This window comes from Condylura cristata, unplaced genomic scaffold, assembly GCF_000260355.1.
Source record: "Condylura cristata isolate star-nosed mole 26May11 unplaced genomic scaffold, ConCri1.0 scaffold00011, whole genome shotgun sequence".
In the NCBI taxonomy this organism is placed as follows: domain Eukaryota; kingdom Metazoa; phylum Chordata; class Mammalia; order Eulipotyphla; family Talpidae; genus Condylura; species Condylura cristata.
In genome coordinates this window covers 15,886,697-15,903,169 of record NW_004567112.1, presented here as the reverse complement: position 1 = coordinate 15,903,169, position 16,473 = coordinate 15,886,697, and the positions used below count along the sequence as shown (strand labels likewise).

At 49.9% G+C, this 16,473-nt stretch overlaps 1 protein-coding gene across 2 annotated transcripts in view; it reads right to left on the bottom strand.

The window, feature by feature from the left end:
• The window catches only part of SH3PXD2A (SH3 and PX domains 2A), a 193,514-nt gene that overhangs the window by 116,553 nt on the left and 60,488 nt on the right, over positions 1–16,473 (bottom strand). For both annotated transcript variants that reach the window (XM_012723673.1, XM_012723674.1), the window contains exon 3: positions 2,320–2,395. In XM_012723673.1, coding sequence (XP_012579127.1) covers positions 2,320–2,395 — 76 coding nt within the window. The remainder of the gene's footprint in view (positions 1–2,319; positions 2,396–16,473) is intronic.

Here is a 16,473-nt window from a genome sequence, read left to right as displayed (position 1 = left end):
GGGGTGCTCAAGAAGACCCTCCCTGAGCCTCGCCTGGCCGTGCCAGTCCTCCTGGCCCAAAGACATGCCCAGGGCACAGCAGCAGGGACACCAGGGCTCAGGGTGCAACGCTGTGACGTGGCACCTCTCTGATGCGATGGTGCCACCTGCTCCTCAGAGACAACTGCAGAGCAGTGCAGGGCGCCTGAGCACACGGCTAGGTATACGGGAGGGCACAGTAAAAGGTACCGCACAGAGGAGCGAAGCCCAACTCATCAACAAGTCTCAACAAAGCACCTACCACATGTCTGGCCCCATGACAGAAATGTGTGCGCAGACAGTGGCCTCATCTCAAAGGAAGGCCATGAGACATGTCCCCTCCCTTCCACGATGTGAGGGTGGGAGGCTCAGGCCTGCAAGGAGGGGTCCTTTCCCTCCCCCCACCTCCATCTCTACTCCCCAGGGTGTCGGACTTTGGTGTAACTCTGCCCCTCCTTGGTCAAGAAAACCACTGGGGGCTGCCTTATGGAGAACGACTTGTCCCACCTGGGGTCCCTAACTTCTCCTCCCTCCTCCCATGGGCCCTTTAGACTTCACAAACACATGGGTGGGTCTCCGCACAGTGGAACTCTAGCCCTGGTGAAAGCAACTGGCGAGGTCTCATTAAGTGCAGTTCCCCCAGGCACCTTTACACAGGGCCTGAGTGCCAAGCAGATGTAAGACTCCACACTGGCAATGATACCAGCTCCCTCCAGCACCTTGGGGGCCCTGTCCGGAGCTTACCCAGCCTGAGCACCTCCGGCTGTGTCGCAGAACATTCTACCTGCCCCCCAAAGAACCAGTGGGCTTCTCCCAGGAATGAGCCTCTGCTTTCGGCCACAGGAGCCCTGGGGCCTCCCTACTCTTTATACCCATAGGCTGCCCCGACCGCAGGCCATAGACCGCCCCCCCCACCCCCCAGACATTGCACAAGTGTGTCCTAGACCTGGAGACTTAGAGTTCATGTGCAGGATTTGCTGGCCATATTCAACTGGAGAATGAGCAGGTACTAACCAGGGAGCCTGGGTCCTCATCCCTCCTCCCAATGCCTCCTTTTTCTCTGTCGTGTCTACCAGTGGTTGTGAGGTCCCAGCCATGAGCCTGTGGCTGGGAGGGCCCAAGCAAAGCAGCTGGCCTGGCAACCCAAACATGACTCCCAGAGTCCACACCAGCTAACACACATGCATGCCATGTCCTGCCATCACTGGGGCTAAAACTGAGAACCCCACCTTGAGAAGGAGAGTGGCAGGGGCTGGGGGTGACTCTGCTTCCTCCCTTTGGATTTTCCTTGCTCTGAAATTCTAGGCAAGGCAACAGGCTGGCAGAACTTCTGAAGCTGGCTAGATAACCCTCCTGGGGCTGCAAGAGCGAAGGCACCTGATTACCCGGCATGTTTGAACTCTCTGAGGTTCTGTTGATTCGCTGCTGCTAGCGTTGAGCCTGGGGAATTAGCAATAACAGTGGCCGCCCTCCCCAAAGGCAGCGATAGCAAAGGAACGCAAGCTGGTGGTGCGTCACAGTAAACGCTGTGGACCGCTGCCCAGAGCCCAGGGGCAGAACCTCAGCCCTCAGGGCCCACAGTTACTTGAGGTCTCCAAGCTCCAACTTCTTCATCCCCAAAGTGGAAACTGTAATACACACCTCAGTAAGGAGGTCTGTACACGCTAAGAAATTAAAAAGCCTTTTATAAGTCATAAATCCTTACACCAACTCCGACATCACAGGAATAGCTGGGAGTGACATACCTGGGCATTTTCCCTCTAAATTACACACCAGACATAACCAGCCGCCTTAAATGTGCTCCCCGCCGCATGGTGCTCAATGACCTCAATGGCCAGACAGACCTGGGTTCAGCCTCTGGCACTGCCCACTCAGAGTGTGCTCTGTGAGCTCTGGGGGCCTCAGCGGGATAGCAGTGTTGGGAGGACTTGAGGAGGTCCAACAGGGATGTGGGCCTCACTGCAGGTTCTCTAGGGTTACGATGGAGTCGGGGGAGACTTCAGACTCTTTCAGAGGAGAACGTGATTTCTCTGTGCTTTTTTGTAAAAAGGAAACCAAAGTCTTAGAACCTGAGAAACTCCTCATAAGTTCATGGCCTCCAGCTAGCAAAGAGGGCCCCAGCAAGGTGAGAGAGAACCCAGGAGGGCAGTGGCTTTCAAAATCTGGGCCTCCTGATCCCCCAGGAAGGCAACAATACACAGATTCCCAGTCCTCCCACCCAGAATCTCTGGCTTCCCAGCCAGCCCTGAGGAAGGCCTCTCCCCAACTGTCCTTCCCACAGCAGGGCCAGCCAAAGCTTACCTGGGAGGAAGGGGATGATTCTCTGCTTGGGGTCCTTTTGGCCACCCTCGATGGGAAACTTATCCAAAAGCTGCATCTGGGAAGCCAGACAGAGGGAAAGGATTCAGAAGACTGGAGCAGCCCTCGGCCTCCACTCCCCACCCAACCCCACCCCACTGCTCCCACCTGCCCGCTGTCCTCACACGGGTGAGTGCCGCCTCAAACCCCTCGTTTCACAGATGATTGACAAACCACATGGGGCATGCGAGGGAGGAGGCCAGAGCTCTCTCTGCATCAAAGGGGTGTCTGAGCAATCTCCTGAAGCGGTGGGGCCTTGGGAGAGGTGTCTGCAGACACCCTGAGCCTGGCTGCAGGAGCGGTTTCCAGAGGCTCCTCTGGGTCCAGTTTCTTTCATCTGTTTCTGCTGAGTGAGCTCTTCCAGCCACCTGACATCCCAAACCCTCTGGGGCCAGGCCAGAGAAAGACCTCACCTCAGACAGACCACCCACCTTCCAGAACTGCTCCTCAGAGACAGGCCCAGGTGGTATTTTAATCACAAAACCAAGCCCAGCCCGTTACCCCACTGCAATGGAGATGTCCTACCTTCCCACCCTGAGATGGCTGCTTTTGTCCCAGGAACAGACTCCCTGCAGGAGTCTCCAGGGTTCTGGAGAAACAACTTATTTTTCTTCTGCTGAGCTTCTGCATCAACTGGAAAACTTGGCACACAGGAGGGACAAGCACACAGTCTCTGTGGGCTGTGTGGCCCAGCTGTGTGGCCTTGGGCAAAACCCAAACTGCTCCTTGGACCTCAGGCGCCTCCATGGTAAGATGAGGAAGACTGGTCTGCTCCCTGAAGCCTTCACCTGCCTTCAGGTGGCTGTGGGACACCTGAGGGCACTGAGCTCCGAAAATATGACAGGAAGAAAGGAGATAAAATCCCTGTCCTCAGGGAGTTTATATCCCAGAAGCTGAACAGTAAACATGCACCATGTCAAGGGGGAAGGGTCGTGACAAAGTATGCAGCAAAGTAGAAGTGAAGAGGACTGAGCAAGGTGCCGGCGTGAGACCACAGGGGCAGGAAGGGGCAGAGCAAGACAAGGTGCTGGACGCGCGGGGTGCTGAGTGGACCCCAGCGCGGGAGCAGAGGCCCGTCAGGAGCCTACGGAGGGCGGCGCGAGCTCAGTGTGAGCACGGGCGGTGGTGAACGGTGCTCCCGCGCTGGGCTGTGTGTGTGTGCAAATGGCGTCCACCCGCTCACCCACAGAGCTAACGCACCATGTTAGGATTCTTGCTTGCACAATCATAACCCAATACACACGGATGATTAGATGATTTGGAACCCACACGTGAAGGGTGGGTCACTGTCACATTCCACGCAACACAAGACAGACTGCGTGTCATTCACTGTCATTTCCCTGAATACGGACTGAAATTTAACAAGAGCTGGCTCATGAGTTTTCAAGCCGTGGTGTAGTTAGCCTATTTCTCAAGCCTGGACTAATTCCCTGCAGCAGGTCAATGCAGCCACCAGGCCACAACACTTGAAATTTAGGATTTTCTAAAAATAAACCAACACATTTAAAATAAATCCCACACCCATTTCCACACCCACCTTTTATTGTGTAAATTTTATTTCTAAAATAAGTAATTCTTAGTCACAGGGGGGGGCTAGAAGAGACAGCAGCAGTGGGTGGTCAAAAGAAATAATAAGAATCACTCATAATCCCACCTCCTGAAAAAATGACAGTAATATGTTGGAATATAAATCTTTTCCAGACATCCTTCCCTGCATGCAAATATAATAAGCTCATAGATGTTCTTATACCACCTAATGAGCACTTCCCCATACCAGCCAGTATTTCCATTCCAGTTTGGCTATTGTCCTAGTTTCAATGTTTGGATGGGTTGCAGTTTCTCTGCTGACCCTCCCCGCCCCCATTGCTGGGTGTATAGCAGTGACTTCTCACTTCTGTGTGTAACAGTATAGAACATTCTTGTTTGTGCAGTCTATGAATTATGCACACTTCCTTAATAGAATTTGATTTCATCTTGTTGAAATCATACTTATAGGTGCCAAAGAGATCGAGACCAAATAGATGGGTAACAAATATGTGTAGTCCAGGCCTGGGGTCTGCAGGCCAGGGCTCCACGGAATTTCTGAGGAAGAGAACACAGATGACCAGAAGAAAGCTAGGTCCAGCAACACGCCCTGGTGATCTGCCCCCCTCAGAACCACTTTCCTGCTAAAGAAGGTGGCCATCTATGCCCACCAGGTTTCTGCATCTCTCTGGGGCTCAACGGTGTTAGACTGGAACTTTAAATTTCCTATCAGCTCCGACATACATTTGTTCTCTGACTGCAAATTCTTTTCAGACCTGAGTTCTGAGATACACACTAACAGGGTAGAGGGAGGGTGGGACACTGTGGGAAGGGGCAGGCAGGCTCAGGCCTTCATCCTTTTCCTCCAAAAACATGCACAGTGGTGCCTTCTAGTTCACGGTCCTCTGTTGGGTGCAGGAAACGAGTTACAATGCGGAGCTAAGGGTGTAGATCCTGCCTTCAGCACGCATGCAAAGTACCTGGTGACATGTTAAAATAGGTGGGTGAAGCATGTGCGTATGTCAAGGCATGAAGCTGTGCACCAAAAGATTTGTAAAGTAATACTTTAGCAATAAAATTTGATTAAGAAATAAATTAATAAAATGCAGGCTCCGAATCGATAGGTGGGACAGGGGTGGAGAGCCTGCATTTCTGCCAAGTTCACGGGTGATGCTCTGGTCTGTGGGCCACTCTCAGAGCAAAGCCCTGCAGCTATGCCACCCTAGACAGTAGCCACGTGCCACACGTGACAACTGAGTGTCTGAAATGGGGCCAGTCCAAGTTGAAGTATGCCATAAATATAAAATATGCACCAGGTTGCAAAGACTTGGCACACAGGACATGAATCTCATCAGCCATTTTTGCTTGGATTGCGTGCTGAAATAACTGGAATTTTGGAAATTCATCTGATTGAAGAAATACTTTAAAAAATGATCTCACCTGTTTTCTCTTACGTTTTTAAATAGCTATTAGACAATTTTAAATTACAAGGCCCTCCCTGGTGGTAATATGGGTTAAAGTGAAGCACCATGAAGCTTGTTGCAGCTGCTTCACCAAGAGTTCAATCCTCGGCCCCGAAGGTGACCCACATGGCACACTAGACCTCTCCTGACCTGCCTGCTGCTCCCCTCAGCAGTGTACTTTGATGATCTGCCTGTTCTGCTCCCCTCTCTGCCTCTTGTGAATCCTCTCAGCACCCCTGTGTCTCTGGCCTGTACCCCAGTTCTGTATGTATAAATAATCTTTTTTTTAAATTTTCAATTATGTTGTATTTCTGTTGGCCAAGATGATTCTGAAAGTGTGGTTTGTGGTCTGCCCATATTGGGGTGGGGTATGTGTATCACAAATTCAGTTTTCTGTCCCCATTCAGTAGTTTGTCAACTTTGACTCTGGAACTAGAGACAGATGGGCAATTCTGGGATGAAGGTAATGATGTGTGAACAGGGTCCTGTCAGCTGAAGTCAGGGCAGTCACTTCCTGAAGGAGGTGAAGCCAGCTCTGTCACAGTGACGGGCATGTACCCTGCCAAAGAGCAGTGTGATCTCCACAAGGGGTTCCCGTGCCGCTCAGAAGCCGGGGGTCATCTGATATCTTCAGATTTGAATGTCCTCTCAAAAGGTTTCTTGACCTCTCTCCCGCTTCATCTGTAACAGATTTTCCTCTTCCTCCACCCCTGGCTCAGGTTGGGTCCTCCCGAGGCCAAAACAAGCCCATCTCTGAGAGTACTGTCAACTGGTCCTCTGCAGACCACTGAGCGCCCAGGTGGCCTGCTCCCTCCGCCCCTGGCACTCAGATGCCGAGCCCAGTCACACCTGTCACCTAACCCCAACACCCAGGCCAGCCAGCTGAGGCTGGGCATCTGCCATCACCCCCAAGGCCCAGGGGCTGTGGAAAAGGGGAGCAACATTAACCAGGGCTGGGACGCTCTCTGCTCAGCAAGCACATGTCCTGACTGGCGCAAACCAAATAACCCAGCCCATCTGAGCGTACTCAGTGTGGGGCTGGCAAAGCCCCAGGGCTCAGCATCCTGACCTGTGTGTAGTATGGTGGGGGGTGAGGGACATGGGATAAACATCTGAGACATGTTCATATTCGAGGTACAACCCAAATCACCCCACCCAGGGGCCTGGCAGGCTGCAAAGTGGTTCTGTAACTCGGTTTGTGTGCGATCTGCAGGCTGGGTCCAACAGACGAGACATGGTAAGAAAGGGGCGGGGGGGCTGTCTCACCAAGCAGCCTTCTTCCTGAGGAGGAAGCCTGGGTGCGTGGGAGGGAGGAAGGAAGGCTCCTCCCAGCAGCGAGCTCTGTGGCCACCTTTTCGACAGGAAGTGGATTCTCCTGTCACTCCAGCCAAGGCCTGACTCAGACTGGAAGGAAAGCAAGGCCCATTGCCAGGGTCCTTCTTAGAGTGAGAGGCGTTTGGCTTCTGCAGTCCTTTGCAACCACATCAGGACTTTGCAGGGTGCGGAGGACGCCAGGCTGTTTATGTAAGGGGTGGACAGTGTGAGCGATACCGGACAGCTCGGCTCCAGGCGCTGGCCCCAGACAGAGAGCTGATTCTGCGGCAATTCTTGGGCAGGCCCTGCAGCAATAAACACGGAGGAGAGAGAAGGGCCCAGGCCCAGCTGGGGGACATCTGTAACCCAGGAGGCTCACTGCTGGACCCTTTTGAGGGGCTGGAGTTCCCAGAAACTCCAGCTTGGGGGCCCTCACCCTAGACCTTGTCATCATTTTCAGCTCAGGAACAAAAGGAACATTCTACAAAGGCAGACTTGTGGGTTGTTTTTTTTGTCCTCGCCGAAGAAGAAAGACCCTTCGACTTGAATGGTCTTGGTGCACCTGCAGAAAATCAGTTGACAAGAAATACACAGGTTTGTTCCTAGACTCTTAATTCTCTTCCTCTGATCTATATGCCTAACTTCTGTACCACACCAACCCAATTACTGTAGTTTTGCATTACATTGTTTTATTTGTTAATAGATTTTTTATTATTTTAAAAAAGATTTATTTACTTATGCATACTGAACTGGGGTTCAGTACTCTGGGGTACGGCCAGAGGTGCAGGTGCGGTGAGAGGATTCACCAGAGGCAGAGTGGGGAGCAGGACAGGCAGGTCGACGAGATATACTCTTGAGGAGAGCAGTGGGTGAGACAGGAGAAGTCTGCTGCACCCTGTGGGTCATCTCCAGGGCTGGGGATCCAACATGCACTGAAGTGGTTGAGGCTAGCTTGCAGTGCTGCACCCTAACCCATTGCGCCACCAGGGAGGGCCTAATAGATTTTATTTTTGGAGCAATTTAGGTTCATAGCAAAATTGGTGGGAGGTACAGAGTTCTCATATCCTCTCTGCCCGCCCCCCATCAAAATCCCACACCAAAGTGGCCTATTTGTGACTGCTGATAAACCTACATCAGCACAATGTCCATCGTCTCACATTAGGGTTAACATTCTGTAGGTTTTGACAAATAGCCACCACTGACATGTATATAATGTAGCCACCATTATAGTAGCGTGTAGGTCAGTTTCACTGCCCTAAACGTCCTCTGTGCTCCACCTACTGACTCCTTCCCCCCCCCATCCTGACATTTATACTGTCTCATAGTTTCGTGTTTTCCAAAATGTCATACAGTTGGAATCAAACTCTGTTACATGCATGACTTCTTTTACTTCTCTAACACTATGCATGCAATTTTTCTCTGTGTCTTTTTTTGGCTTGTTTTGTGTGGACATAAGTTTTCAACTGATGTGGCTTTACCCAGGAAGGGTAACAGCTGAATCCTATGGTAGAGTATGTTTGTGAACGGTGCTGAGCTGTCTTCCAAATGTCTGTTGCTCCACATTTCACCAGTATTTTGTGTTGTCAGCATCTTGGATTTTCACCATTCTAACACACGTGTGTATTAATTTGCTGTTGTTTTATGTCGAAATCTCTGATGACATAGGATGTTGGGTACTTTTCTCATGTGCTGATTTGCCTAGATTCTATTCATCGTTGATGAGGTTCCTGTTCAGATCTTTTTTAGTAATCAAGTTGTTCATTTTCTTATTGTTTACTTTGAAAGTTTTTTTTTGTATATTTTGGATAACAGCCATAAATTAGATATTAGATAAAGTAATTAAACATTTTCTCCAAATATGGCTTGTCTTGTCATACTCTTGATGTACTAAGTTCTGAAATCAGTGACTTTTAGTTTTGCAACTAACTTTGTTTTCTTTCTACAGGATTGTTCAGACTATGTGGAGTTCCTTAACTTCACAGTGATGCATTTTGAGATCAACTTGTTTCTGCAAAGAAGCCAGCTGGGATGTGATAGGAAGGCTTAGACCCTGGAGACATTAAGAGCTTAGATATTAATTCTTCCAGTCCATGCATGTGGGATGTCTTCCCATTTATTTAGTATTTTTATTTTAAGGTCTATTTTGACTTATATTAGTATGACCTTACAGCGCTCTCATTTTCTAATATAGCATTTTAATTCATCTAGTAATTTTTCCACTCTTTTGAGTTATTTCTTAATGGTCACAGTTTATATCTTACCTCACCAGAATCAACTTTAGGTTTATACTAAATTCCAGTGAAGTAAAAAATCATTACTCCTATACAGCCATATTCCCTCATCTTTTTTTATACTACCACTGTTATACATAGTGTATTTATATATGTTTCAAGCCTGGCAACTGTATAGTTCTACAGGGAGCTGCAGGAAAGGTAGCCAGTACTCTGCTTTACTCAGGCCAGACGTAGAGCTGGGGATGGCGGGGGGTTGGGTTATGACTCAAGTGCCAGTCTCTTGCTGTGCCTACCGAAATTTAGATGTTTTTAAATAAGGGTTTCCATTTGCTATATGCATTTAGCATGATTTCCAGCGAATTTAATGTCTTTTAAACTAATAATTATGTCAAGATAAGATGTGTAAAACAGGACTTCCAGGACCGTGCTGGTTAACGGGGATTATGTGATTATCCTAACTCTTATTTCCCAGCGCCTAGCACAGGTCCTGGTATAATACAGGTGTTTGACAAATGTTTGATGGTAAAAAATTACACTCATTGAAAACCTACTGTGTGTTAGGCACTGCATTAGGAATTTTTACATAGCTTATTTCATTTAATTCTCATCACAACCTTTTGAGAGGGGAACTATTACGGACCTATATGTTAAAGAAACCAAAACACAGAGAGTTAAATAACTTGCCCAAACTGGCAAGCTGTGGAACTAAAATTCCTCTTGACTACTAAAGTACAGTTAAGCAATAACTGTGCCAAAGAATGAATTCAGAAATTCCAGCAATAGGGTTACATTAAGGTTCTTAATTCTATTAAGGTTCACTCTAGGTATAAGAATGGTACATCACTAGTGAGTCTATTAATGTAATTTACTACACGATCAAATAAAGGATAAAGCTGTATTGCCATTCTCCTATGTGCAGAGAAAGTATTTGATAAGATCCAACAACCATTTATTTATTTAGAAAATAATAGGGGTAAATTTCCTTAATCTGAAAGCGATTAAGTGAAGAATCATTACCACAAAACAAAGATACTGCTCACTCACAATCCCCTGTCCATTAGGTTACACTCAAGGTACTTGCCAACATATAACACAAGAAAAAGAAATGACAGACAAAGTCCGGGAAGGAAAAAAAAACCTCAGTATTCACAACCAATACAAAGTGAACCTCTTCGTACAAAGAGAACCCTGAAGAAACACACACATGTGGGTCTTGAAGAGTTCCCACACCATTTTCTAATTAGAATAAACTGATTTCTAGACGGTATAAGACACCATGACCTAAAAGCAGAGAAGATGAAGAGTTCTAGAGCAGGAGAGTGGCAAACGGTTAGTCATGTACATGATTAAGTTCATGCGAATATATTTAATGCCAAGGAACTGAACACTTAAAAAAAAAAAAAGGTTACAATGGTAATGTTCTGTTATGCATATTTACCACAACAAAAGAAGAGAGAAAGAGAGACTCAGACCCTGGCAACTATAGAGCTGAGAGTCAGGCACAGACAGGGGGACTAGAGAGGAGGCATTAAAATTCCCGCATGTCACCCCAGAAGCAGCCAGGCAAGACTCTGAGCAGAGCACTGGAGTCTGGAGCCGGCGACCCAGCGGCCCCACAGCCTGTGTGGCCCTTTGCGAGGCTCTTATCCTTGTCTACACAGTGGGGGACATGATGCAATTCGCAGGAGAGTGGTGAGACCCTGGAGAGCTGTGGCAGATTTGTGCTGTAAGCAGAAAGGGCAGTGCCAGCAGGGGCCAGCATGGCCGTGGCTCAGAAACCTCCCAGGAGGAGGCAAGGTTGAAGGTGGGTGGACAGGAGGGACACAGACTGCTTTGCCAGCACCACTATAGCCTTTGGGAAACAGACTCGGAACTCCAAGCAGCCTTGAAGCAGCAGCCAGGGGTAGAGACAGGAGTATGAAAAGACCATCCGCCCTGGCAAGGAGTTGCCTGCATTGGCTACATTCAGCTGCTGGAGCCTGGGTCCAGCACTGGCAAAGCCAAGAAAGAACAGGGCACTGGACCACACTGCAACTTTAAGAGGGAGCCCATCCCAGGTTCCAAAGTCCTTAACAAGTCAAATGTGTCATCCTTAAACATTTTCCATAAAATGTGCAAGACTTCAAATCCTTTCCCAATCAAACTGTTACCTACGATAGCCCATGAGTATGAGTGGGTTTCGGAAAAACTGTAATAAATCATGGGCCATGATCAGACCAGGGGCTGGAAGGCCCACGTGGGCAGTAGGGACTTATCTTGGGGTGCTAAATGAATGTCAACATGCTGAGAGTCCTAAAAAACCACTCAATGAGAGTTCAGGAAGGGACAAGGTCAGTGTGGTTAGGGGAGCAAAGCAGAGTGCTCAGAGTGGAGACTGCAAAGCTGGGGGCAGGGAGGCAGCATGGGAGAGGGAGGAAGTGAGTTCAGAGGTTGTCAATGGACGGTCAGGTTGAGGCAGTTACATTGGGGTGTACTGACTTCCATGAGTTCCATGAAATTTGGCCACTTGTTAGTTGAGTGACAGGACCCAGGGTGGAGCCCCTGATAATTTGTTCCAGTGACTTGGGGATGACCAGGTGGTTGGCACCAGAGCAGGGTTAGGGCAGATGCCAATGTGCCACTCTACAGGGATGACTGGGCCATCTTAAAGTGAGGAGATGGAGGAGCTATTTCCAGAGCTCATCTTGAGAGGGCACTCCAGGGTGGAGAGTGGCAGGTAAAACCACCCCCTCCACCATGCCTTTCTTGGCTTGTAGAAGCGTCGTCTTGACCTCTGCCTTCATCTTCACAAGGTACTCTCCTGTGTGCATATCTGTGCCCAAATTTCTTCTTAATAAGGAGTCACTGTATTGGGGGACCCCACCCACAAAATACTTCATCTTAACTAACTACATCAGCAAGAACAGTTTCTAAATAGGGGTCATATTCTGAGGGTTCTGGGGGTCAGGAGGATACATATGATGCTGATCCCTAACGCTAACGCCCTTATTAACATAAGCTATCTGCCCGCTTACTACCAAGTCTCTTTCCGAACTGACAGTGGTGGGTAAACAACTTGGGGGGACACGTGAATGAAGAACCAAGGGTGCATAATAAGCAGATCAGGATTTCGATCTGTTTCCTTGTCTCTAAAATGGGACAGTGACAGAACCTGCCTGATAGAGTGGGAGCGAGGGTTAAATGAGATGATGTGTGGAAAGAACTTGGCACAGATCCTGGCACAGACTAAGTGCCATCCACATCAGCTGTTTTTATCATTACTGTTTTCATCACCATTACTCCAGCTGTGATACCAAGCTGCGCCCTGAGTGTGCAGGAAGCTTTAGCCCTGAGGCTGGTATCAGAACGGCTACTGGGAGGCAGTAGGGGGACTAAAAGCAGCAGAATGGTCTGGGCCAGGCCTAGGCTGGGCCTGGCTGTGAGCTTCAAGAAACCCCGGGGGAGCTGCCCAGCTGGTGTGCCTGGGCTGGGCCTGGGGAGGATGCCCCTGGCTTCCCCAGCAGTACAGGGCATGTGGGGACTGGCTGGGCGTGTTTTACATTGAGGTGATGGGGCCTGGGTTGAGAATAAGATGCTCCAGCACAGATGGGCAGGATGGTGCTAGCCTGGGCACTTCCTCAAATTTGGCAATGATTGTAACCAGGGGCTCCCTCTGGTCCCCTGAAACTACCCTGGGCTCATTCCATGTACCCCACCATGCTGCCTCTCATGCAGTCTTTGGAGAAAGTGTACTAGATGGGGGTCAGGAGAGGAAGTCCCAGTCCACCAAGTATTTGCTGTGCAACTGCACGGCCTCTCTCTGGCAGAAGTAGACTACCTGCAAAACACCTGCTCTGTCTCCGTGCTGTGAATACCCAAGGTGAGGCCAGGTGAGAAAGTGCGCCACTGCCAGATGCAATCATTCCTATGAGCCTCTCTGAGCCTCTACTGGGAAATGAGGTCAAACCTGCCTATTCTCCTCCCTGGGAGAATTGAAGTTGAAAGGAAAAACGTATTGCGCTGTTGGTCAGGCACAGGGAAGCCAGCAGGAGCTGGCCCTGCCTCTCTCAGCACCGCTGACCGTGATGTTCATGCTCTAGTCAGCGCAGAATGCTTACACTCTCGAGTCAGAATCCAGGGTATTCTTCCTTAGCTACCTGACCTTGGTCAAGTCACTTAACCTCTCTAAGACCTCAGTTTCTCATCTGTAAGTTAAGGGTGGGTAAACACATTCACTTCCTAGTGGTGTGTGGATTACATGGTGAGCACAGTGCTAAACTTATTGGGCCTGATAAATGGGGCCCCTTTGTTTAAGAAGAGACTTCAGTGAATGCTCTCTCTCTCTAGCTCTTTCTGCTTTGGGGGAGCTTTTTAGGGGTTGTCAGCCTGCCCATTCTGCCAAAGGCTAAAAGGCCTTCAGCGCCCATTACCCATCACTCCCCAGCCTGCACTTTGTTGCAACACAAGTTCATGTTCCCTTTGGCCTGGAGCAGAGGGCATGGTGCTAGACCACCTGGACAGCTGGTGGCCAACGGGGCTGGGTCAGAGATCTGGATTCTGGCAGTTCTGCTCCGGCTTTGGGTAAAGGGGGCCTCTCTTCAGACTCACAGAGCCTGAGATGTGGTTTCCTACTGAATTAGAGCTACACCCCTGTCTTCTCCCGACACCCCAGCGTGTCAGCCCCTGGCTGCTTGCCAGCCCCTCTTTCATCTCATCCAGGAAGATCTGAGGCTGGAGAGCTGGACTCTGAGGCAGGGAGAGTGAGGGCTGGTTGGTGTGAGGAGCAGAGCTGGAGGCGTATCTGAGACAGGAGGAAGAACCTGGACTTACCCCCTGAGCAACGGGGAGCCAGTGGAGGATGTTGAGCAGAGGAGGGACACTGTGAATGTAGGATTCTAGAAAGACAAATGTGTTCAGTAATTGGGATGGAGTGGTAGTGAAATAAACACCTGTGTGTGGAACAGAGCACCAGAGAAATCCTGGCCCAGACCCAGGCTGTCGGCAGGCACCGCCCCCCGGAGAACGAGGCCACCCTGAGGTGAGCCTATGAGCCTGGTTACACTCTGGCACATCTGGCCGAAGTCGCCCTGTCCCCTCCAGGGGAGTCCCGAGGCAACCCCTTAGCTTCACCAGACAACTCCCGAGTTTCCTCCCCAGAGCTGCCCCTCGATTTCCCTCTCTTCCATGGACCTCTAAAGGTCACAGAGAAGAAGATGAAAAGGGAGGGAGGAGGGAGATCTTCCACCATTTTTTAAATCTGGTTGAACCCTAAGCCCTGTGTTTCTCAATTTTTCTCATCCTGGTTATCCTTCCAAATGGTCCAAAGCAGAGATCCCCAGTTGCCCCAGCCACCATGGGATCTAGGTCAGACCTATGTTTGGGACAAACAAATTCATCCTTGGCAGAGATGAGGCCAAGACAGAGTGTCGGTGGTCCTGGGTCACGGCACCTCTTCGAGACAGTGAGCGTCCAGGGCTCTTGGCCACGTGCTCCCTTCTTGGAAAGAAGCCAAGTGGGATGCTTCTAATTGACAATCTAATACGCTTGCCTGCCTTCTTTCTCTTCTTCAAGTGTTTGTTTCCCCATTTAGAGGGGACCTGGGTACTTCTGCTGTGTCTTTACCCACCCCTCCTTGTCCCAAAATCTGGTGCAAAAGGAAAAATAAAAGCAACCGGCTAAAGGAGAGCCTGGATTGAGCTCTCCCCAGGCCTTGCCCTCATCATGTGGGACACTGGTTTCTCTGCTTTGGAGGGAAGCTAGAGTTTAGACCAGCACCAACAGCAGCGAGGCCACCCTAAAACTCAGGAAAGATGCTGAAAGTTTCCTCGAAGATGCTGGAAGCCCTGGTGAGGCCCCATGGTGTCAGGTGGCCCTGGCCAAGCCGGGCAGACACAGGGAGTCTGACCAAGAGCACTGTGGTCCCAGGCAACTGGGAAGATGACCTGCCCGCCTCCCAGACTCCCTTCTCTGTTAGAAATGCCACAGCATAGGAGATCAAACACAAATGAAACCTCTTTGAAGCACTAAGCATGCAGTCTTTGAAGTTGCCACCGCCTGCTCCCATTTCATGGTTTCATCTCTAGCTTCATGCCATTTGCTGGCGCTCTGCCTCCCATGGAACATGGGAGGATTCATAACCCCTGCCCAGATGACCTTGACCTCGTGGTGGGATACCCCTGCCATCCTATGACCTGCATGGGCTGTCTGCTGTCTTCCCTGAACATAACACGCTGTTCCACTGCTCTGTACCTCTGCGCATTCTGTTCTTCTTGCTGGAACGCCCAGCCCACTGTGACTCTTGGTCTCATCACCTCCGAGGCCTTTGCACAGGTGTATGTCTCTCATTCCCTCCGCTGGTTTGCTTTGGTAATTTGGTCATAGTTCTAGAACTGCACTTAGCGAGGGATGTGCGTCTCCTCCAGACAACCCATAAGATCTCCTTGTATCCTCCACACTTTCTTTCCTCTCCTGCTGGTAAGACAAGTCACCACTTCCTGCCTGCCCTACTGCCAAATCACAAGAGCTATTTAGAATGCTAAGTGTCCCTGGGAAGACAGAGAAGGTTAGGACGCAGCACTGCAAGCGAGCCACAGCCACTTCAGTGCGAGTTCGATCCCGGACCCCGGAGGTGACCACATGGTGCGGCAGACCTCTCCTGGCCTGCCTGCTGCTCCCCTCAGCAGTGCACTTTGTCAGTCTGCCTGTGCTGCTCCCCACTCTGTCTCTGGTGAAGCCTCTCACCACCCCTGCACCTCTGGCCTGTACCCCTGAATAAATAAATAAATCTTTTTTTAAAAAGTCACCATAGTTGAAGCGTATAGAGAGTCTGGTTTTACAAGTCGACTAGACACAAAGTTGAGCTGTAGGGAGAGCCCTCCTGCCCCCACAGGCACCAGGACCATTCAAGCTCACATATCACCGCCAATGAAGGGACTAACTACCTCTCGGAGGCAGCCCACTCTATGCCCTGGGAGCTTCGGGGCGGTACCAGCAACACCCACACAGAACCGAAGCATCAAGGCCAAAGTCTTAGTCACCAAGGCCAAATGGGACAAAGGGGGAAAAAGAAAGGGACAGAAAAAAGAGTCTTTCCAGTCCTCTATGGTTTCACTACGGGTGGTGTGATTCTGAAGCTAGCAATGTCAACATCATCGAGGGTTTGGTGTTATTTATGATAAAACCCAGAATGTGCTGAACCAGAACCTGCATTTAACATGACTGCTATGTAATCCATGTGAACATTAAAATTTGAGATGCCCTCAAGTCTCTGTCCCAAAGATCCCATCAAATCAACAAGCAAGTCCAACCTATAAGCAAGGATGGTCACTGGGAGGAGAAATGAGAGCCGCGGTAGACGGGGCAGCACTCAGGCCCCAGCACCCTGTACCACTGCACCCAGCGCTGCTCGCACATCCACTCAGCAATGGTTTCCTAAACACCTGCTTCATGCCAGGCACTGTACTAGGCACGGGGAGAGCAAGCTCCTGAGCAGCAAGGCCCTGCCCTCCCGAAGCTCGTGTCCTCGTGAGGACGAGGCAGCAAACAACTAGACAAACAGTCAAATAAGATGAAGCTAAATTAAG